This window comes from Cygnus atratus, chromosome 2 (genome assembly GCF_013377495.2).
Source record: "Cygnus atratus isolate AKBS03 ecotype Queensland, Australia chromosome 2, CAtr_DNAZoo_HiC_assembly, whole genome shotgun sequence".
In the NCBI taxonomy this organism is placed as follows: Eukaryota; Metazoa; Chordata; class Aves; order Anseriformes; family Anatidae; genus Cygnus; species Cygnus atratus.
In genome coordinates this window covers 24,598,753-24,622,642 of record NC_066363.1, presented here as the reverse complement: position 1 = coordinate 24,622,642, position 23,890 = coordinate 24,598,753, and the positions used below count along the sequence as shown (strand labels likewise).

Here is a 23,890-nt window from a genome sequence, read left to right as displayed (position 1 = left end):
TTATGAAAGGGAAATCATGCTTGACTAACCTGTCTACACTGCCTCCCATTAAATGCCCACAGACAAATCAATGCAGAATGGGGATGGTGAGGCAGACTGAACACAGGCTGAACTACTGGGCTTAAAAGGTTGTGACTGGTGCATGAAGTCCAGTTGGAAGGCAGTCACTGGTGTACCTAATGGGTCGCTACTGGGGCTAATACTGTTTAAACTTTTCAGTAACATCCTTGATGATGGGACAGAGCACACCCTCAGCAGGTTTGCAGACTATACAAAATTGTGAGGATTGGTTGATACACTATATGGTTGTGCTACCATTCAGTGAGACCTCAATAGGCTAGACAAAGACATGGGCTGAAAGGAGCCTCATAAAATTCAGCAGAGAGAAATGCAAGGTCCTGTGCCTGGAGAGGAATAACCCCTCTGCACCAGGAACATGCAGGGGACTGACCAGCTAGAAAGTGGCTTTGGAACGAGGGACCTGGGGGCCTTGGTGTATACCAAGTCCGACAGAAGCCAGCAATGTTCCATTACAACAAAAGTCCAACAGCCCCTTGGACTGCATTAAAGAGTTGCCATCAGGATGAGGGAGGTGATCCTCTCTCTTTACTCAGCTTGTGAAACACATCTGGAAAGCTGGGTCCAGTGCTGTGCTATCTAGTATGAGAGAAGGGGTGAGTCCAGCCACAAACTAGGTGAGTAGGAGCAAAAATAAATAAATAAAAAAAAAATCTCATGAGGAGATGAGCTTTGACGTAACGGTCTTACAAGGAAAGTCTGAGAGAGCTGGGTAGCCTGGAGAAGAGAAGGTTGCCCAATAAGGCTGCGTAGCCTCCATCCTTGGAGACACTCAAAACCCCAAAACTTAAGTCTTAGGCAGCCTAGTCTAGCTAAGTCTGCTTTGTGCAGGGATCGGAACAGACAATCTCCAGAGGTGCCTTCCAACCTCAGCCATTCTACACTTCTGTCACATAGGCAGCAGCCTACTCCATTTTATCTAACCATGGCACTGCTACGCCACTCAACCAGGATGCATAAACGCAATTTCAAATACATTCTTTCCCTGATCCAGGAGGAATTCATGCAAGAGAGACAACTCAAAGGCCTATACGCTCCAACATCATAAAAAGTTTACCTGTTTACAATCCTTCATCAACTGTGTTTGAAGTGCTGTCAGCCTACTGTATTCTTCCATTATCTTGTGCAGAAGTGCTTCCATATGTTCTTGCAAAGCTAAATTACATAGATGATCAGGAAATTAAAAAAAGTTGAAATCGAACATTCAAGCATAAATTTTAATACAATGTATTGTTCACAAGTTCTTCACTGAAGACTTATCCAATAAGCATTACATAGTGATAGCACCTCCAAGTTTTAGAACACACTTTTATATAGTGTTGATTTTCTTTGGTATGTCTGCCTGCTTCTTCTACAGAAGAAGAAATAATCACTTTTTTCAACAATTTCCACTATAATGAAAACAGCACAAGAAAATACAAGAAAAGTTGTTCAGAATAGTGAGGAAATCTATAAAGCAGCTATTTAGGCACATGAAATAGCACCTGAACAACTAATGGTATAATTGTCAGTCTAAAATACTTGAAATCTTTTTTTTTTTTTTTTTTTTTTTAAACCAATATGATAGTAGAATGTCATTACCGTGAGCCTGACCTCTGTGTCTTGGTAATTCTACGTTCAGTTTTTCTTTCTCATCAGCAGGTCTATGGAAAATATCTTGTTCCCTATGATCAGATTCTATAACAGTTGAAGATTGTTCATTCCAGTTATCACACAAATCCTGCAAAATGAATGAAACAAAGAAAAAAAGTGAAGAATTGTTTATTAATGTAGCACTGATAATTCACAGAGAAAAATGGTGACAAGAAATTATTATTTTATATTATATTCTGTAAAAATGATGGCATAAGATGTTCCTAGACAACCTTTAAAACTCCTGGTAAAAGAAACATGTATGAAAAGACTTTCCAGCTAAAACATAAATATGTATATTTTGGCACAGCCATTTAAGTTCATGCTTTTAAGTATTAAAATTTTGCATAGTAAGGTTTCCTTTATCAATGCTGAAAGAAAATTTACATTGTAAATGTTTCTTGCTTGTAAATTTTGTAATTGTAAATTGTTTTTTTCTCATTGTAAATGTTTCTTTCTGGTTAACTGCAGTTTTACTTGGAAAAAGGATTCCCTATGGCAGAAATTTTTATCTTTTCAGAGCTTACCATTCATCTTGTTGTTAAATATTCAGTAAATGGAATGGCAGCAGAAAAATGCAAGCAAATCATAAAAAGAATGCCTCACATTTGTTGGTTCCATGTGGCCAGCAAAATAGCCACCACGTTTACAAAGAGTAGGTGAACAGAAGATTTATGTATTTGCTTTCAGAAGATACATGATACTTGAAGAGAAACTTGGCCTGCCCAAGGCAAACGATGGGATTCCTTATATAAACATTTTGAAATCAAAAGACACTAAATTCAACTTACAAAAATAAAATCGTAATTTTTCCGAAAGTTCAACATGGAATTGTATAGTTTGACAGCGTTCTTCCTAGCTCTGAAATAATGCCAAAGAATTTCATCCACCCGCTACTTTCTGTGAGCTGTCATGAAGTCCTGCTTAATCCCCACCATGGTGGCTCTCAAGTAGAATAATTCCACTAACTCTGATATCCACTTTTCAAAAAAGGTGTTGAAAATATGCCAGCAAAGAAAGAAAAGAAACCCCACCAAACACAACAACTGAATTCATTAAAGATTAGAAAATTGTGGCATATAGTGTTTATGAATATAGCTTAATTTATCCAGAAATAAGTAGTCTTCAAAAAATATATGGTAAAATAGTGTCATTAGTGGCTGATACTAGAATACAGACTAAAAACGATCCTCAATTTTTGATCATAATATTTAGCTACTGAAAACAATATAGACAGCAATTCTGATGTACTTCTAAAACACTTGAAGTCTTTGAAAGATATTCTGCAGCTAAGAAATGACTTATTGTTGATATGAGAGGGTGATGTCCTTTGTGTTAACATGTGTGATGTCTGACAGCTATTTAGTCAAAAAACTTACAGTCCAAAACTTTTTTCCAAAGGCAAATATACTTGGCAAATATAATGAGCAGATAATAAAAAACAAAACAACAATAAAAAAAGGAAGATTAAAAGACAAGGACATGAAACAGTTTAGAAAAAAAAGCAAAAACCCTTACAACCTTATTTTAGAAGATCATTCTGTATCTAGAGATCAAGGCAAAGAGAAAAGCTGCAAAGAAAACCTGTTGAGGATGATGCACAAAGCAGGGTCAGCTACAGCAAGTTAAATATGCAGAAAAACATGGTGACTCACTGTACACATAATTCTTCATTTACAAAAGTTCCATTTTAAAAAAGGCTTTTTGTTAAGTCTTACCTGTGTGAGCCTAGAACATTCCACAGTTACAGCTTCATTCAGCTTTTCTATAAGTTTCTGAGTAGACATGACTTCATCATCTATGAACACAAATTATTGATATTATTTTTAAGTACTCGATACACAACAATTTTTCAAAGGCCTAATTCCCTGCATCAGTGAGACTGCCTCCTCTTAGAAATGCATAGTTTTTTGTTCCCTCTTTCTTGTTCCATCACAGAGATAGATTCAATTATTAGAGTAAAACTGCACGTTCAACAGGAATAAGGGATAAGAAATGGCTTCATGTGTCAGTGAGCTCTGGAAAGATCAAACTTTATTTAAATATACTGGAGGGCAAAGAAGTTATTATGCCAAAAATATCACAAAAGGGCATATCATGGAGTGACAGATGGAGTGATGGAAAAGCAACGAGATAACATAAAAGCTGACTGAGGCAGAAATGCAAAGAACGATATTCCTGAAAGTTGTATCAAAGAAGCTTACATAATGTGGGCAGGAAGCCGAAGCAGAAATTGAATGAAAGAAGCTAAAAAATATTTTGTTAATGCATTTGTTTAATATTGTAGTAAGGAGTACAAACTGATAGATGAATCTATCATATATTTCTTTGGAATTAATTGACCTAATACGAATTAGGAGCTATAGAGCAAAACGTGAGCTGCAATATTTTCCATTCCTTTTCTCTCTCTCTCTCTCTCTTGCTCGCTATGTATACACACACACATTTTATTTTTTAAGTAAGCAATAGACTAATTATAATGGGGAAATAATTTGGCACAAAACCACTTCAAAATGTTCTATAAAAACAATTTGTTGTACAGCTACACACACTTCCCCCCAGATTCCTGTGCTTTTTTTTTTCTATTAAAGATACTATTTTTCATTCCAAGAGCTCTTCTCCTGTAATTTTGGTCATTACCTGCTTGCTGAATTTTCAAGGTCTGGAGGTCCAGCTGATGCATTTTTTTAAGATCATTCATCTCTTGTAGATGACTATGTGCAAGCTCCTCTTTAAGACTGCGAAGTGCACTCTCTTTTTCTTTTTTCAGGTACTCACGAACCTGATCTACATGAGCTGAATAAACCAGGGACAGGCAAATGCGCTGTGCTTCCATCTGTAGCTGTAAATCAGTCTTTGAATAAAAACAGACATTTTACAAAGAGTAAGAAACAAGAAACAAGAAATGTCCAGTCTTTGTGAATTTCAGGAATTACTACTTAGTATGTTGAATGGAATGCTGCATATATGTTACACATTAAATAAAAGTTTAAATATACACATTTTAAAAACTTAAATCATAACAAAATAGTAAGACACTTCTTTAACTTAAAATAAAATAAACAAACTAAATGACAAAACACAATATTCTTCAGTTTCTGCCCTGGGAAAAACAGCTGCAAGCACAATGACCTTTAAACATTGCACTTAATATTGAGAACACATATCCTTACAGTTACCATATGGTTGGGAATTTGAATGCTTCAGATAATCTCAGTGCAGATTATGTTCTATGGAGTCATTACAGCAAATCACATTTGCAAACCGTATTTTTGTCTTTTGAGGCACTTTATTTTCAGGTGTGGATAGGTGCCAAAGAGGACACCGTCCTTACTGATTTCCAGTGAAACTTCCCTGAAAAGAGGCATCTTAAATAGCATACACATCAACCAGATGAGAATTTGGTCAATCTATCTGTGGACATGAGCAAATTTTAAATAAATAAATAAATAAATAAATAACTGAACTAAGTAGGCCCTGCTTTGAGTAGGGTTTGGACCAGAAAACCTCCAGATGTCTCTTCCAAATTACATTATTCTGTGACTCAAAAAAAGCCTTGAGTGTCTGAAAAATAGCTTCTGCTATTATGGATATTGGTGATGTTAATTGCCTTGGGAAACAAATTTCCAAATAACTTAAATTACTTCAGCAAGACTGACTACCAGTGCTTGAAGATTAAAAACAGATACCACACAGAAAACATGGCCTTTTTATTTGTTGAATTCTCAGCTGACTGAGGACCAGAGTACCTTGACTTAACTGAATACCAAACTTCGGATCAGTTAAGACCATCTTCCCATGTCCTTTAGAAATCTGCATCTCTTCTTACACTCACATCCAAAAAGTGATAACCACACATACACAAAAATTTTGATAGTGGAATATTAGTATTTCATAAGTTTGGTAAAAGATGACTGAGAAAGTAAAGAGTCTCATTCTCTCCTTGTACTGTTTACCTGAGAACTTACAGTACTGAAAAGCTAATCCCAGAGGAAACAATGTGTCCTGCATAAGTTTTCATCTCAAGTAATTACGGTAAATGCTATATCAAAAGATGAAGTGCTCTAGATGTCTTCTCCTCCTTACTTTTTTGTCGTTGTTGATTTAATTAAATGCAAACAAAGGGTATTTCTTTCACTGAAAAATAGCATCCTTATACACGTTGACTATGGTTACAAGGTCTGGTCATTCATGCAATCACTTTCAACCATTGGCCACTTTCTGCCACGCACCCATCACAATGCAAATGCACTTTAAAGCAGCTAAAAGGAAAAACATGATACAAAGATCCAAGGGCAAGCTCCTAGAAATTTTTGTAGGTAGGTTCTTTACAGTTTTATGTAACATACCTGTTCTGATTTTAATGTATTCACTTGCTGCTGAAGATTATTATTTTCACTCTGTGTACTGGCTATTAACGATGTTTCATCTGGCAGCCTGTCTGTCATCTCATGCAAATGTTCTACAAGAGATGGCTGCTCTGGTTTCAACATTTGCTGAATTTCCTTTCCTTTTGTTACCTGATGACTGGTATCTTTACCTGAACCCAGATTTTCTCTTACATTTGTTCCTTCATTTACTTCATTGCTAGGACCAGATGTTTTACTTCTATTCTCAGATGCTGGAGTAGCAGTCTTTATGGCTTTTCCTTTAAAACATTTTGTCTTAGGTCCAGTACTACTAATACTTCCTCTCTGAGCATAGCTAATTATATCTTCTAGTTCTTTACATTTTGCTAGAACTTGTTCTTTCTCATCTTTTAAGGATTTAACTTCTTCATTTAAACAACAAATTTCACTGTGCTTTGACTTTAACTGTTCAGAAAGATCAGAAAGTCTAAGGGATAATTCCAGGTTCTCACGTTGGGTAACCTCAAGCTTTTCCATAAGTTCTGTCGCATCTTTCTCAACAACTTCTCCAGTCTCAAGTGTGTCTGCCCTGGACATCTTTTCTTTACTCCCTTCAAAACCAGCAGTTCTAGTTTTAAATACAACTGGTCTATTGCTTTGCAAGTGCTGAAGTTCTTCGCTCAAAGCTTTGAGTTTGACTTTATATTCAGCTTCCTGCTTAGTATTGTTCTCTTCTAACTCAATTTTTGCCTTCAGAAGGCTTGCACACTCTTTCTGCAGCTTTTTATAATTAGCTTCAAGTTCTTTCTCAGTAGACAAAAATGCACTCTTCTGCCTTTCAGTATCCTCTTGGAGTTGATTGTTTTGTTTTTTGAGTTGCTCATTTTCAGCAATCAGGTTTTCTATTCTTTCTTGCACATCCACATTTTCTGACTTAGAACTAATACTGTCATTAACAATGTCATTTGCTTCAGAGACTACCAACATGTTTTTTAATTTCTCTTCCAGAGTTTTGTTTTCCCCCTGAAGAAGGTTATTTTGTGTTTCAAGTTCTGAACATTTGTTTTGAAGGCTATCTTCTGTCTCCCTCATTTGTTTCTGCATCAATTCAGTTTTAAGCTGCAGCTCTTGAATTTCTTGTTCAAGAATACCTTTTTCTTTTTCTTCTTGCCTAAGCACTTCAATTTCCTTCTGCAGCTCATGAATTTGAAGGGTCATTTCTTCAGATTTAGAATTTACAATAGACTGCTGTAAATCTTTTAATTTTGAAATCTCTAATATCAACTGATTTTGCTTTGTGATTAAGTTGTCCTTTTCAAGCTGCATGACTTCTATCTTTTGACTCATTTCTTTTTGTATACCATCTAACTGCTGTTTATGGTGCATATTCAAGTTATCTTTAAGGCTTTCCATGTTCACCATGTGCTCTTTTTGCAAGTCTTCTTTAAGTCTGGAAAGTTCCTCTTCATGACTAAACAGAAGCTTTGTCCTCAGTCTCTCTAATTCTGCTTCCTGAGACTCTGCCATCCTGTCTAAAACTGCATCCTTCTCCCGTTCAAGCATTTCAAGTTTTATTTTGTAATTTGTGACTTCTGCGTCATGTTTTAATTCCAATTCCTTCCTAAATTCAGAGGCAGAAGCCAGTTGAGTTTTTAGATCTTCAATCACAAACTGGTATTTTTCAGCTTCATTCAACCTACATTCCATATCCATTATAGTTTGTTTGGCTCTTTGAACCTGCTCTCTTGAAAAGTTCAATTCTTGGAAAAGATCTTCAATTTTAGTTTGTTGAAGAGACTTCTCTGCTGAAATTACTTCCATCTGTTGTGACAATTCTTGCTTTATTTTTTCCCTTTCATTATCAGCATCTTGCAACTTCACATTCAATTCATTAATTTTAATATTCATTAAATGCATTTGATCTTTATTAACATTATCATTCAAACACAGACTTGAAGTTTTCTCCAATTCTACTTTTTGTTGTGAAAGACGCTGTTCAATTTCCATTGCATGTTGCTTAATTAATTCTTGCTTCATTTGGACAATCTGTTGGCCATGCATTTCGTCTAATTCAGCCTGAAGTTGTGCCAGTCTCCTTTGTGTTTCCAATTCCATTCTTTGCACAATGTCAGCCTCAGTCTGGCTGTCTTTATAACATCGTTTCTGCAGTTCTTCCACAGTTCCCATTAATTGTTTTATTTCATCAGAACATTGTCTTTCTTTCTGTTTGTAGGTGGTAAGTTCAACTCTCATGTTACTTATCTCCTGGTTCTTTAGTGAAATCTGTTCTTTTAATTCTTCGTGTAATTTACTGACATCTGATAATTTTTCCTTAAGCTGAAATGAATTTTTTTCTTCTTCTCCAAGTTTTGCTTCCAGCTCTTCAACTAATGCTTCTTTTTCTTGTAGTCTACTCATATCTTCACCCTCGTTTTTGTGCTTTTCCTTAAAAATGAGCAAAAACATTTTTATGTTTAGTTCATTTCCTGAACACATTAGAACATTTATACATTTAGCTATTTAAACACAATGCCTTTCTTGAGAATATCATAGAATAATGATCATTTATAAAAACTAAATAAGTTATTTCTTGCCCTCTTTTGGAGGTTTTCTGTACATTTGGGATATGTGACTTCTCTCCTTTGCTCTCCAAAGGAGAGAAAAAATCACAACAAAAATTATTTCCCTTTTTTTTCTAGTTGTGCTCTGATATTTCAGAAGATATTTGGCACAATCTACTGAAAACTTTGTATTTTCTCACTTTTAATGATTTTTTTTTTATTTTTTAAGTACTTCTAAGAAGTCTACCATCATGGACAATATAAAATGTACATGAAGAAATTCTTTCCTCAAAACAAAAAAGATTGTTCAAGCAGGTTCTTATTGTTTTTCTAACAAAAAGATATCACTTTATAAAGACATTCTAATTTTCAGGATAGTTTCATCAATTGAAAATATTTCTGCAATTTTTTTAAAAAATGATGAATAATATTGACATAAGCACCTCAGCTCTAAATTATATGCATATTATGCATTTAATATCAACAGATAAGTCAACACATGTGGTCTTACACAGATTTAAAAACTGTGTATGCATTACATGCAGCACACTCATAATCCGTGCTCTGAGCCTTATATTTCAAAGGAACTACAAAATCATAAAAAGAAACAAGAATAACAAAAGAGATCTTTTCTAATAAGGAACATACCATTTCATATGTTTTGATTTTATCATGAAGATGTGCAATCTGCACTTGAAATTCTTCATTCTTCTTCTGGTAATTCTTCAGCAGACATTCTTGTTCTTCTAGCTGTTGTTGATGTGAGAGTATCTGTTGCTTGGCTTGTAATAAATCAGCAGCTGTGCAACTATGGCTGGTGTTCCTTAGGGCTTCACTTGCCTGTAACTTGCATGTTAAAAACAAAACAAACAAACAAACAAAAAATGTATCAAATATTTCAGAAACAGCTTGCACTACAGAAAGAGACAGCTATGGTCTTCAATTTTGTGTTCCACTTCACAAGCACAGACAATCACAAAATTTTATAACTTCTTCTAGGAGGAACTGAAATACTGCTATTTTGTTGGAAGACCAATAAATAAAAAATATTTAAAATTAAATTGTTTTATGGTGAGCTAATACAGTACAGCAGTGTCTCAGAAAAATCTCTAAATAGTAAGATGAACTAGTTGTAATTACTGGTTCATGAATCCAATTTTAATTAATTAGCTAGGTAATTAAGAACACCACAAGAGGCAGATTTTATCCAAAAATACAGGGCTGAAGCATGAAATGGTGGCCCACCAAACTGATGGCTTGCTGTTTTGATTGGAAAGGTAACTCTTTGGATTTCAGCCCAAATCTTTGAGAACAGTAATTACATGAGTGTTTTTCTCCCTAAGATAATTGCCATCATCCAGTATTTATCAGCAGCTATCACTACACATTAGGAAAGAAAACAGACTAATCTCTATTGTTTTATAGTGAATTAGTACAATAAACCAGCTACTATAATGATAACTGTAGGACTGTTAAATTGACTGCAGATAATATACAGGTCCCTATACCAAGGGACCAAATCTTAAAAAATGCATAAAATTCTGCATTTCTGCAGGAAGCAGCTATTTACAGATCCTCCAAAGTGACATCAGTTTTCAAACCCAAATAAGCATTGTTAGTGCTGTAACTTACGTGCTGAAACTGAATTTGCAGTTTTTGGCTTTGTTCTGTAAGCTCCAAAAACTCCCTCATAGTTTCATCCTTTTCTTTCCGTGCTTGCTGTAGGTTAGTAGTAAGCTGAGTGATAATATCATCTCTTTTTTTGATAGCAGCTTCAAATTCTTGCAGCTACAAAAAATAAAATTTAAACAATTAATACACATCAAAGCCACAGACAGAAAAAATACTAACTTGTTCTAGTTAAACAGGAATACGTGTTCCCTAACATCTCTTAAAAAGATGTCACACAGACATACTGGAAAATTTGTTTTCACAAACTCTTATTTGTAAGCATTTCAGTGACATTTTTTGTCTTCATACAACAGTGTACAAGTTCTCCATAAATATACTTATCAAAAAAACAAAATCGGAACTTTTAAGAAGATTAATTAATTAAATATAGAATTTGCTTTTAAACTAAAGAGTGTGGCCATGTAAACCATACCATCATGGTAGAAGTCAGGATACCCAATTATAAAGCATCAGCAATTTTGTCCAACTATTCTTGTCCACACATTTTTCACACAATAAATGCAAGTTACGTCACCTGTCACAAAGTGCAATAAATTGCATTGATTATATTAAAGGTATATAATAGACACTGTGTGGTAACTTACACTGCAGACCTTATTCATAACAACATGAAAAATCAGCTCAGGTTGCAAAACTGATGCAGTGTATTTCATAGGTTCACCTTCTGTAATTTGTGATGATAAAAAAAAATGATAAAAGGACAGAAAAAAAATCCTTTGCAGTGGTGGTTTTTTTTTTTTTTTGGTAAGATAACATTAGCCAGAAGTCCTATAGTACTAATTGGGACTATATTCATGTGCAAATACATAAAATCGATATGCTATTCACTTTAAAGTCACTTTGTTGATTTGAACTCATTCAAAGCTAGTACATGCTTCATCTCTACATATTGGACATTTCTAAAACCATCAGTCACTTTCTGTAACTGTTTTGTTTACTATGCTCTCAAAAAGAAGTTTCTCCAGGTTACATGCTAATTACTGAAGTAAAATGATAGTGCTTTCAGAAAAAGATTAATGATTTAGAGGATAGGGACATTATTCAGTGGGACATAAAAACCAAGAGGCCCTTAAACATGCCAACCTGTGCAAAGAATTTGAGGAAATTCTTTTAAAGTTCTTTTCGGAACACTACAGTGAGCTCCTACTTTAAAAATATGGATCTAGTAGAAATACTAGATGCTTGTTATAATAAAGAAAGTTAGGAACAGATCAGACACCTAAGTGTGTCATATCTTTCCTTTTGCATTTATTCAATGACATTGAGTAAGTAAATTTATCTATTCAAATCCACACACTTCTGTGTGTTCCTTTTCAACTTTTTTACTCAAGCTTTTTCTTTAACAAACAGGCAGAATACCACATACAACACATCTGCTGTATCCTCCGTTTTTACAATTCTTTCCTCTTCTGAAAAATAAACCATATGCATTCCTCAGCTGAGATATTATGCACTGTACCATTATCATAAAGAACATGCTGCAGCTAAAAAATATTTTAAGTATTATTGTACTGCAGCATGTTTTAATAGATTTTGATTTATTTTTAAAATAGTAATCGTAGTCATTTAAAATGCAAATATTTTCACTTTAAACAGTAGTCACAACTGCTTGAAAATAAAATTATATTATGTTCTTTATTATGCTATGACTATTATGTTTAGCACAATGGGTATAAGACACAGTAATTAGAAGATAAACTTGTTTTAAAGTGCAACACCAGAGATTCACCAACAGACAAAGCAAAGAAACCAACTCCCTCCAAGGCGACCACTCGAACATCACTGGTAATGGAAAACATAACATCCATTTTCACATATAAAGTACAAATGGAAAAAGCAAAGAATTATAACTGTTCAATAACAATGAAGGTGAAAATGACTGAATTTTAAAGCAATTTTAATATTCTATAGCTCTTTGCAAAACAAACAAAAGCATACAGTGACATGGCCTGTACCCAAATTAAAAGAAAGAGACAAGTAAGACATAGCGCTTGTTCAAACTGGAAGTATTTAATATTCTTTACAACCTAACTTTATATTTGAATGGTATTTCTAAATTAAGAAATACTTTGCTGTAATCCCAAATTACTGTAAACCCAAATTATAATCCTGGCACAGTTGCCTTGTATTTCAGACTGTGAAATATCAATGAATTTCAGGTATACAAATACCTTTCTGGTTTGAGGCCCAACTTAGTAATATCATTCCTTAAGACGTAAAACCTGATTTTTTTTTGATATTTTAGAAACAAGAAGGTATGAAAGAAATGCAGTCTTTGCACAACTAAAGAGGAATTAGGACTTTTCTCGAAGAAAATCATCTCTCCATTCCTGGTTGAAGAAAGTCACTGCAAAGAACATTGAAACTTTACTCACAAAATAGAGAAAAAGGACACACGATGGAAATGCCATTCAAAGAAATAGAGCACGTGGTATGTGATTAAAAGAAATTACACATAATTCCATATAACACGCTGACTGCATTCTGAACAACTGTAATTAAGCGTGAACTCTTTCAGGTGATACTCTGCATTTTTGCATGTAACCAAGTAGAAAGCAACATAAGGTAATTATACCTGTTGCAATCCTTCTGTACCATATGCTGCCCTCATTTCTTCTAGCTCTCTGTTTAGTTCTTCAATCTCTTGTTGTTTCCCAGCCAATTCATTCACCATCACCTCTAGTTGCATCTCAGAGTGCTGCATTCCATGTTCTGAACAAATCTCTCCAACTCCAAATTCTTCTTCCTAAATCAATCCAAGTTCCTTAACATGCCATTTTTATGCTTTATCAAGATAAGTAAACTCAAATATCAAATTCTGTATCAAATGCCACCTTAGAACATTAACATATAATACAGCATTGAGGATCTTATTACCATGGTAACCTCTTTTGTTAGTATAATTCACACCTCAAAAACACTGACATAAAGCATTTCTTCAAGTCTTGCCTCATATTAGCCTTAATACAAGCAGTAAGATGTTTTTTATTTTAAGTTTAAAGATAAACTGTATTTATATATCAAGCAATGCAGACACAGAGCACAGCATGCAAAACAAAGTATTAGTCAACAGCACAACTTTTGTTTGAAACAAATTGTTTGAGGTTTTTAGTATTCATTATTAGTATTACAATTCAATTTGCAATACTGTACCCTGATTAAGTCTGCAGGTATAGCTGTTCTTGTCACAAAACTGCAACCATTTACCTGTATAAAGACAATTTCTAAATACATTATTATTTGAAATAAACCTTGATTTCTATTTTTGATTTGTTTGAAATCTTTGATTCCTGCAGACCCACATAAATTCTTATGCCACAAAAAATTATTTCATTTGAAATACAAAATAGCTTTTTAGAAAATAAATTGCATCAAAGTCTGCACAGGTAACAGATAAACCCCACAAATTACAAAAAGATATATATTATTGTCTAAAACCAAAAAACATATTAGAAATGTAATCATCTGGAGAAAACAAAGGAATTCAGATCTAAAGGTCAATGCAAAGCTTTACACAGTAAATGATTAAAATGCAGCAATACTCCATTTTAAATTATGTTTAATATTTCCATATATTACTAAACATAGTCATTTCCAAAAGATATTTATACACCCCAAGATCTACTATTTCTAGAAGTATTCAGTATCTCTATAGTGGATGAAAGACAGTATCACAGACTGATGTTCACAATCTGGAGGAATTTCTTAAGATTAAAAAGGAGCAGAAATTATCCATTTAACATAAGACATTTGAAAATTTCCTCTTTCACTCACTTAACGCTGCAACCCCTGTCAGCTTCCATGAGAATTTTGGTTCTACAGACCATACAAACCAATAATGATGAATTTCCAAAAGGTAAGCACAAGCCAAAGTTATAGGTTAAAAATAAAATAAAATAATAATAATAATTAAAAAATCGAGATAAAAAGAACACACTATGTATTTGTGAGAAATCACAAGACAGACATGCAGGCTTTTAAACCAGCAGACGAATGTTTTAGAATGAGAAAGCAAGAAGAGCTGTATTTCCTCTCAGAGCTCTTTATCACATCAGAGCCTGAAACAAAAATAATAGTACTAGAGATGAAAAGGTATCATATCAGACCCAAATACTGTGTTTACATCAAAAAAGCAGCTATATAGTTCTGAGATCTGCTATAGTTAAGATCAGGCCTTCTTTACCAAAAACTATCATGTCTGAGCAAATCAGTAAGTTACTTGACACGGAAGCATACTGTTATAAATGAGATCAATATAGTTATCAAGTTTTGAATAATCTTGCATCAGACATGAATTTGCAGAGCTGACATACTGCCACTTCAATTCCTGACACCACAGAGAGATTACTACCTTATTTCAGAAAGAATAAATAAAATTGCAGCAAACATCAGTCCAGTAAGCTCACAGAGGCACTGCACATCATTTGCGTATTGCCAGATGTTTGCTCTGCATTCAGCCATACAAGTATCTACACAGTGCCTAGCACCAGTGTCTTTATTTGGACTCTGGCTCACGTCCCAGATTAATAACCCTACTAGTTTAATAGAAGCTATTATGAAATAATGATTTTCCTTCTGTTTAACTGTTATTTTATTTAGGCTTAATTGCTAAGGATGTAGTGTATGATTCTTGCAAACTGCCACACAGGGCACCATTCTCTTCCTATGGATCCTTTCAGTGTGGAACAATCAGTGACTCTTTGATGCTTTATAACAAGAGCTGCTAGGACAGACATAAAAGCCTCATCTCTTCAGATGTTCCAGACTCTTTAGCATCTGAGATTTCTACAAAAAGATCTTATAAAAGGGATTTTGGCATACATATTCCAAACAACTGTCTGGAACTTTGGAAATCCGCCTTCATTAAACAGAAGCCTAGCTCTTAGATACCACATACTAACACTTCAGTCCATTCTGTTTCTCATCCCATACCTTCTCTTTTCAAATGTCTTATGCCTTCTTGCAAAGTGCAAGTTGAAACACGACAACAACCTGCACCATAATCTATCAGAAAATCACCATGCCAGAATGCTCTCCTGACAGCAGCCATGTGAACAACCTGGCAACACGAGGCAGGACAGAAATCCTGCTGCATCAGACCAGACTGACTGTTGTGGCTGGATATTAGTTTCAAGAATCTCATTCCAAAATTATTTTTTCACTCATCTGCAGACTGTAGTCCAGATATCAACTTTAGTGTTAAAGACACCTACATGAGGCCTATTGGACTCACGTGTTGTCATCTCCTGGGCCCAGTGGTTTACTTGTACAGAGCTCTTCTGCAGGCCCATACTATTGATGATACTATTATTATTTTTTCTTTTAAAGCTTTGCAATTCACCTTTAACACTGAAATTGCCTTATGCCTTAATGTTTTATGATGTGCTTAGTTATATACCCCAGCATACAATTAAACATTTAAAGAAGCAATCAAACTACATAAGATAAGATAACGGAAGATAATGGGAGCCAGGAGTAACAAACACTCTGAATATAATTGCATAAACAATTAACCACAAAGCAAGAAAAAATGCAATTTTACAGCACATTAGCTACTCAGGAGCAACTGTTTGGGTGAATATAAGACATGAAACCAGCGACGGTTATGGAAGTTCATCAAAGTATGCTCTAACTCTCTTGAGTTTTCTTCCTTGCTTGTATTATCAAAATAATTCACATAACAGTTACTATTATAATAATATATAAAATGCAATTTGTAATCTGTTGGCTAAAAACAAAGGTATAATTTATACTGCATCAGTAATACATATGCTTAGACAAGTGAAGGCAAGCTTCTTCTCCCAAAATACAAGAGAAAACCAACCTTCACGACTAAGTAAGGTAGCAATTTATGATGACTGCCACCAGAGGTCAGGATTAAATTTATGAAAACACTGCATTTTACTACAGGTTCATCAGCCTCTCCTCCTCAGTGCTCCTCAGGCCTTGGAATACTTGAAACTGTACCTCAGAAATACTGGGCAGTTACACATAACATACTGTTACTGCTAACATTAATGTCAGTACTACAGAGACTTCCCTTTATATATTGCAAACTCGTGCTCAACATGAATCAATGCTTACTGTTCAGTCATTGATAAATGTAAAAATACTCTAATACAGGAAAACAAAATAACCTATTATAGGTTGGCAAACAGAATTATAGTTTAAAAAAAGTGCATTGATTTGGTAGTAGAAACATACAGAAGTGTCTGGAATAGATTAACATTTTTACCTCATAGTTTTAGCGTTTTCTCCTTCTTGTGCGTTTTGGACACCCAATTCATTTACAGACATTAATACTTTGGCTTTCAACACTGCTTGACTGTGCTCTTAGGAACATTTAGCCTTTCCTCAGTTTTCTAGTTATGTCACAACTGACTATATGGAACTTAGCTAAAATTAGCAATTAGGACAATTGGGGAAAATCATTTTTTTTTTTAAACTCCATGAATGAAAACCATTTTCGGTTTCTGATGAAAATAATTACAATCATATAGTATAACTAAGTCTAATAACTTTTGAAGAATAACAATTGACAGCCTTTAAAAATACTACAGTTTAAGATGTTTTACAAAAAGAATCTTCTAAGACAAGAATACTGATATAAACATTTACTGATTCCTTCAATTTTTATTAGAAAACTCCTTATGACCCTGTGTCTAATTAGTCTATCAAAGAATGAAATACTTATTACTGAATTTTATCCAAAACCCCAAGAAAAGTGGATGACGAATTAAAAATATACGGCTTATTTTACCAACTATAAAAAGTAAATTATTTGAAACCTATTTCACTTTGAAGCGTGACAGTCTCCACTTCAATGTAATTTCTGACAAAAACCACTATAGAGAATACAGATGTGCTAAAAAAAAAATAAAATAGAAAAAAAATAAAAAAAAATAGGAGAAAGATGGAAATCCTATATTTGTACAAATGTGTGGTTTCTTAGAATTCCAAAAAGGAGGTCAGGTATCTGAAACAAAAGTAAGCTCATGATTTGACACAACTTCGTAATTATGCTATTATGTATAAAATTTAACTTATTCTCATGTTTCTCACCTGAAAAGGGCTCTGACTGTTTTATTTAAAGGATGGTCATGAATGTAAACAACGCTTTTCATAATAGAAGTAATATAACAGCTGATATGAAACACACTGAAAATTCAGTGTAATTCCTAAATATAGGTATTCTTAAATACGTTATTTCCTCATTGCAGATACCAAACAATTGCATTAAATTAAATTAAAAACAGCTTATTAAGGTAGTAACTCTCACCACTTCAATTTGCTCTTCACCAGACCCAGTACTACTTCACTACTCACAAGTTTTGTATTGCCTACTTCTGTTTTAGAAAAGAAGTCTCACAGAGGAAAAAAAGTTGTTTTGGAGGGATGAGAATACAAAGTGCCTGGAAAAGCATTTTGCAGGAAATATTTTTTGTTTGTTTGTTTGTTTTTAAAGGCACATTCAGAAAGCAGTCTGGTTGTAATTCTATTGTCTTTAGTATCTAAGAATTTGATCCCTAACATACTCTGTAGGCACCTATGGAAATCTTTGAAGAATGAAGCTGGGTAAAAGTTACGTCATATTAAAGTGTTTAGATGTGATAAGTCAACTAATACTAATAATAAAACACTAAAAACATTTCCGCATGCTAGAACATATCTGCAATTATCATAAGGCATTATGCCATATCTTTTCTGTCTCCTTCTGCAAAGATATGTTTGCTTGAGCTTTCACCATCAATTTCCAACACTGCTTCTACAGCCTCAGCAGCGATCAAATTTTCTTAGTCATATTCCATTATATATATATATATATATTTATAATACCTCACCTGTAAAGATATATAAGCATCAATGCCATTGTCAACTTTTTTCAGAGGTTCACTTTGCACATATTGCATATTCCATTTTACAGTAACCACATACCATGGTGATGCATATATTCTAAAACACTGCAGTAAGGTCACAGCAGTTGCTCAATAGTAGAGTTATTTCACTCTCAATGGCAAACAGTATGCACGTGCTGCCCTATCTTCTTACCATACGTAATACAAACTCAAAAATTCTTTTTGTTCTTTCTTTAATTCCTTGGAAAATATGCAAAAATAATGCATATTTTATCTGTGAGAAATATTACATCTTTAATCTGACTTTTTCCCCACGTGGAGTTTGAATATCTGCACCTATCCCTCTCCATTTCTTTTTTTCTTTCTTTCATTCACAGCACTTTGAAGCTGCTGGCCTGGAATCTTCAATTCTAGAGGTGCCTGACTTGGATATATATATATATATATTTTTTAAATTTGCATTACAACAAACATAGCGTAAGAATGATTGCAATTGATCAGACCAAGGGTCCATTTGGTTCAATATTCTGTATATGAAAGTAACCAATAATGAATGTGAGGGAATGTTTTCGCTGTACTCCCAAGTGCCTTCTCCTAACACACCAGAAGAAAGTGAGGGTGCTTATAAACAAGGACAGGAAGAAGAAATGGGAGAGAAAGATTCAAACTGGGGAAGAGAGGGACGGTAAAAGGACTCCAACTAAAAAGACAAAGACAAAATCTGTGGGGGAAACTGTAACTGGGATTTGATGAGAGGCTGGAAAGAAACAGTACTGCTTTCATCTAGGACGACTTGCGCTGAACATTAGGAAGACACAGACATAAGAGGAGGAAATAAAGAATAGTTTTTCAAGGGAGAGAGAATAAAAAACAAAAAAAAGCTTAGATGAAGTTGAAAAGGCTGGAAAAAGAATCTGGGCTTAGGAATGACTAACAAAGGAAAAGGAAGACCAGAAAGGTGCTATAGGAATGAGCTAAGAAACCAAGCAAGTGGAAAATGGGGAAGGACAAGGAAAAGGGAAAAGATTAATAGAAACCGTTACAGGGAAAGTAAGAAACTCTTTATAAAAAAGCTCAGGAACAGAAAACATACAGGAGTTGGTCAAAAGAACATACTGGGAGAAGAAGTAATGAAGACAAAGCCTTAAAGCTGAGAAGGAGAAACAGAGGTCCTCCCAGTTTTCAGGGCATGCCTAGACTGTCCATTGTGGCAATGATTTTACTTTTAGGCCATACAGTGTGCCAGGTCAGGGACGCATTGTCTGGTGTGTGCGTTCCCTTAGAGCTCACAATAAGCATTTATAATACTAGTATGGACCAAATAGTTATTCTAAGGTGTGGTAGCCTTCTCTTAGAAAGGCTGAATTAAAGGAGGCACAGTAAATATTCTAAACCAAATTTACTTCAGCAATGGAGGCATGTTTGATTACTTGATCCCCTCTTACTTAGCCAAGCTTAAGATTCTGGGGTATGTTTTACAAAAGTGCTTAGCACAGAGAGCTGCAAACCAAAACAGCTACCGTTTGAGACGTGAAGAACTTGTTTTTTTAAACTACTAACTATTTTTACAACAGATACTCCATGGCTATTTTGTGCACCCATGTTCTTGTCCCTCAGCTAAACATGAGATAGTTCACTCATTACGAACATAGTTAACTGTTTCATTTGTCGAGACCAAATTTCCACATAGTCTACTTCCCTCTTAAGCGACAGATATGAGTATTGGATGCCAATGTGTGGTGGGCAACTCTGTCCAGCAGCTAAGGCCCAATGCAGTCACTTGCTCACTCCCCCACCAGCAGGATGGGGATAGGATCAGAAAGGCAAAAGCAAGAAAAAATCATGGGTTGAGATAAGAATAGTTCAGTAAGTATAGGAAAAACAAACAAACACACACCAACCAAGTGATGCAAAGGCAATCACTCACCACCTACCAGCAGCAGAGTGATGACCAGCCAGTCCCTGAGCAACAGCTACTTTGGAATTCATTAAAACATAATCAATTCATTAAATAATTTTCAAAAGAAAATGTGTAGGAATTATGCACAACCATAACTCCAATGGTAACACAAATCAGTACTATGACCAGAATGGTGACATTGTTACAACAGTTCATAAATCTATCATACTATCAATTACAGCAGCCATCCCATTATGTAGTTGACACAATGCTTGCTTTAATGGTACATGAATCATACCAGTAATGACAAGCAACAGCTTTGTCTATAACATCACGTGTTATTTCCTTCTTCCTCTTTTTGGAAAACAGTGCACACCATTTCAATATACATGTAAAAGAAAAAGTTAAAAGAAAAGTTAGAAAGGAAGTGTTTCTTCAGTCTTACCTCAGAACTGTAATCTTCTACAGTAGTGGAAATTTCACTTTCCGGCTAAAAAAAATATTAAAATATTTACAATGATGGAATTCTAAAAATGTTAAACAAGACATATGCCATCTCTCTCTGAGAATGTAGACAGTATTAAAAAATATAACGGGTATCCATGAATGTGATTAGAATATATACAGCAAAGGCTACCTTCACTTCCTTGAAATTGCAGCTTTAAATAAAAACAAATACTTTGCTTAAAATCAGGAAAAAACACATTGTTATTTATTTTCCTAATGCAGATAACAAGCATGTGGCCATATCATCCTATATTTTTTAGTGGGAACCATGTAGTTCTTCATCATACTTTAGTTGTGCGTTATCTAATAGCATAAATAATCTTTTAAAACTATTTGCTTCAATCTTCAAAACAATCAAGATTTGTTTTTTGCCTGTTAATACCAAGTATTTTTGCCAAGAAATTTATTTGAAGGTCACTACAGAAAGATGGCCAAATGAACTCAAGCTCAATGGATATGTCTTCTGTACTAAGTGGTTAATCCACACTCTGCTAAAAATCCATTAAAAACACTTAAATCCTATGAGCTCACACATCAGCCTCTGCCACTGTAAGACTTTTGTGTTATTCTTTTGCTGTCACAATCAATTACGAGTAGTCAACATTTTAGAGGCACACATCTTGCCCTCCAAGCAACTATGCTCTCTCCCAAGACCTGATCAACCGTAATTAAAAATCCAGCTCCTTCCATTATTAAGCCATCCACCCTCTATGCTTCAATTATTCTTTGGTCAACAGAAGTAATTAGATTTTACATAGCTCATCTGTCTGAACCACACGGGTCCAGTTTAAAAGGAAATAATTCAAAAAAAATCATATATACACATATTGTTAGCAACACATCTTTTGATAGGACAATGCCAATGAAGCTATTCATCAGTTCTCCCATTAATTTATGAGATTTGAAATAGGGGTCTGTTTCACTACGACTTCAGGTTGTTAATTTGCACTTATTCTACCACTTATGCCACACAGTATTTTCTTGGTACAAACAGCTAAACTCTTCTGGCAAGATGTTTTTTATTTTTATTTATTAGTTTCTTCACTGATAACATGGTTGATGGTTAAAATACACTGAAGAGACATTACAAAGGCCCTTTATAGCCAACTATCTCTATCATCTATGCAGCTAGTACCTTAATGATAACACACAAGACCTAAGTACTTTTCAGAAAATCAGAAATACTTTCATCTGTGAGCGTTATTCAGAGGAACTTACTGCAAGATAATACAAAAAAGGAGGTAATCTGCCTACAAAAAACAGGATGTCCATTTCCTTGTTTCTATATGCTGTTTGTTCAGCATTGTTCAGAAGATATATTCTTTGGTACTGGCTGTCCAACATTATCACAGGACTCGGAAAAGAACTCAAATACTAAATTGGTCACAAGAAAGAGAAGTGGTTATGTTCCTTTGAAAACTTTCATGGATGATAGTAAAAGTTTTTTTTCTTTAAAAAAAGGACGGCTATCCAGTACTAACATACTCCAATTGCAATGGATGAGTACTAAGGGGAGAGAACCAAGACTATCCATGGAACAAAATTCTACCTAAATTATTGACTTTTTAAAATGACCTCATTGTAAACTGTTGTACAAACATAACTACAAAATTCTAGATTCATTTTTGAACATGGATTAATTAGTGGGCAGAAGAGAAAACAAGTTTATTTTAGCTTTGTCAGTTTGCAAGAAAATTATAATTAACAGGAAAGTAGCAATCAAAATTTTGCTGCATTTTCTGATTTATAAGCTTCTGGCAGTCTATAATAATGTATCTTCCAGTTTTTACAGAGTAGGATAAATTTACAGGAGCATTATTAATTAAATATGGCCTTAGTCATGTGGGAAGAAAAGCAACAACTTCCGTATGAAGACAAAAATTTGCCAGTGGAACTATTAATCTCTCCTTTGTTCTCCCTATGTAAGGTTGTTGTTATATACAAAAGTATATGGTTGGGCTAACAGTTTCCAGTAGTGATAACTGAGGATCAAGCCTAACTACTATTGCTCTCCCAAAACTAATTCAAGTTCAACTGCATACTTTAACTTTCCATTGTTAACTCTACAGAGTCTAACATTTTTTTTTCCTCAAATGAGAATGTATATTGAACATTCAGCTATTGCTAAAAAGAATGCATTATTAAATATGACTACCCTGTTTCTCATAGAACCATACAATGGTTTGGGTTGGAAGGGACGTTAAAGACCACCCAGTTCCAACGCACTGCCATGGGCAGGGACACCTCCCACCAGACCAGGTTGCTCAAAGCCCCATCCAGCCTGGCCTTGAACACCTCCAGGGATGGGGCATCCACAGCTTCTCTGGGCAACTTGTGCCAATGCCAGGTTTACCCCTCCCCTAGTAAATAATTTCTTTCAAATATCTAATCTAAATCTCCCCTCTTTTACTTTAAAGTCCCTTGTCCTATCACTCACTCCAACAGCTCCATGTCCTTGTGCTGGGGGCCCCAGAGCTGAACGCAGTGCTCCAGGTTGGGTCTCACAAGAGCAGAGCAGAGGGATAGAATCACCTCTCTCAACCTGCTGGCCGCGCTTCTTTAGATCTCACTTCTTTAGATCCTGTATTTGTGCTTGGGATTGCCCTGTCCCAGGTGCAGGACCCTGCACTTGGATGCCCAGTTCTAAGATTTCAAAGCATTGAAACAAGAACATGAATAATTCCTAAGTACTTAAATAGTTTCTAGGTATTCAAGTAATAATTCACAACAGTTCTGTTTCATTTATTTCTCTCTCAGAAGACCATCTCCTTGCTCATCAAAACTGAGGGACTAACTAACAATTGGAGTAAGTTATGGAAACGAAACAATGAACCTGGAGCTCCAGCCTTTATCATCTACTTGAATAAACAGTTACGCTATTCTAGAACTACTACCCAACAGATTTGTCCTGTGAAAAACAAAAGACGAGTTAGTAATCCAACTGTAATCAATTAGCAGGTATTCTTCATCACAGAACTTTGAACTTTTCTTTTTTAAGAAGCTTTGTTTAATAGCTTTTACTACTCAGGTGACTCAAGGACAATTTTACTGCGCCACAGGTTAATTTCTTTTGCTCTCCTGGCACTGGTACGCTCTTGCAAATCAGTCTGGTCTGCTACATCATTTAAAGAAGTTGATATAATCAATTATTTACCCTGGAACTGGCTTTTCTTTTTTTCCATTTTATTTGCAAAAATAAGTAATCCTAAAACCAAGAGTTTCACTGATCCCGTTTATTTCCTGAATTGTCTCTTTATTTTCTTATTTTATTATCTTTATTTATATATGTAAAAGGACACTATAAATCTCAAGACC

The 23,890-nt window shown here is 34.7% G+C and overlaps 1 protein-coding gene across 2 annotated transcripts in view; it reads right to left on the bottom strand.

Moving 5' to 3' along the window:
- The window catches only part of AKAP9 (A-kinase anchoring protein 9), a 110,251-nt gene that overhangs the window by 60,028 nt on the left and 26,333 nt on the right, over nucleotides 1-23,890 (bottom strand). For both annotated transcript variants that reach the window (XM_050709061.1, XM_035545395.2), the window contains exons 3-12: nucleotides 20,514-20,558; nucleotides 13,466-13,519; nucleotides 12,888-13,058; nucleotides 10,253-10,408; nucleotides 9,269-9,466; nucleotides 6,060-8,504; nucleotides 4,351-4,564; nucleotides 3,429-3,508; nucleotides 1,660-1,798; nucleotides 1,136-1,233 (exon numbers count right to left, since the gene is read on the bottom strand). In XM_050709061.1, the coding sequence (XP_050565018.1) occupies nucleotides 1,136-1,233; nucleotides 1,660-1,798; nucleotides 3,429-3,508; nucleotides 4,351-4,564; nucleotides 6,060-8,504; nucleotides 9,269-9,466; nucleotides 10,253-10,408; nucleotides 12,888-13,058; nucleotides 13,466-13,519; nucleotides 20,514-20,558 (3,600 nt within the window). The remainder of the gene's footprint in view (nucleotides 1-1,135; nucleotides 1,234-1,659; nucleotides 1,799-3,428; nucleotides 3,509-4,350; nucleotides 4,565-6,059; nucleotides 8,505-9,268; nucleotides 9,467-10,252; nucleotides 10,409-12,887; nucleotides 13,059-13,465; nucleotides 13,520-20,513; nucleotides 20,559-23,890) is intronic.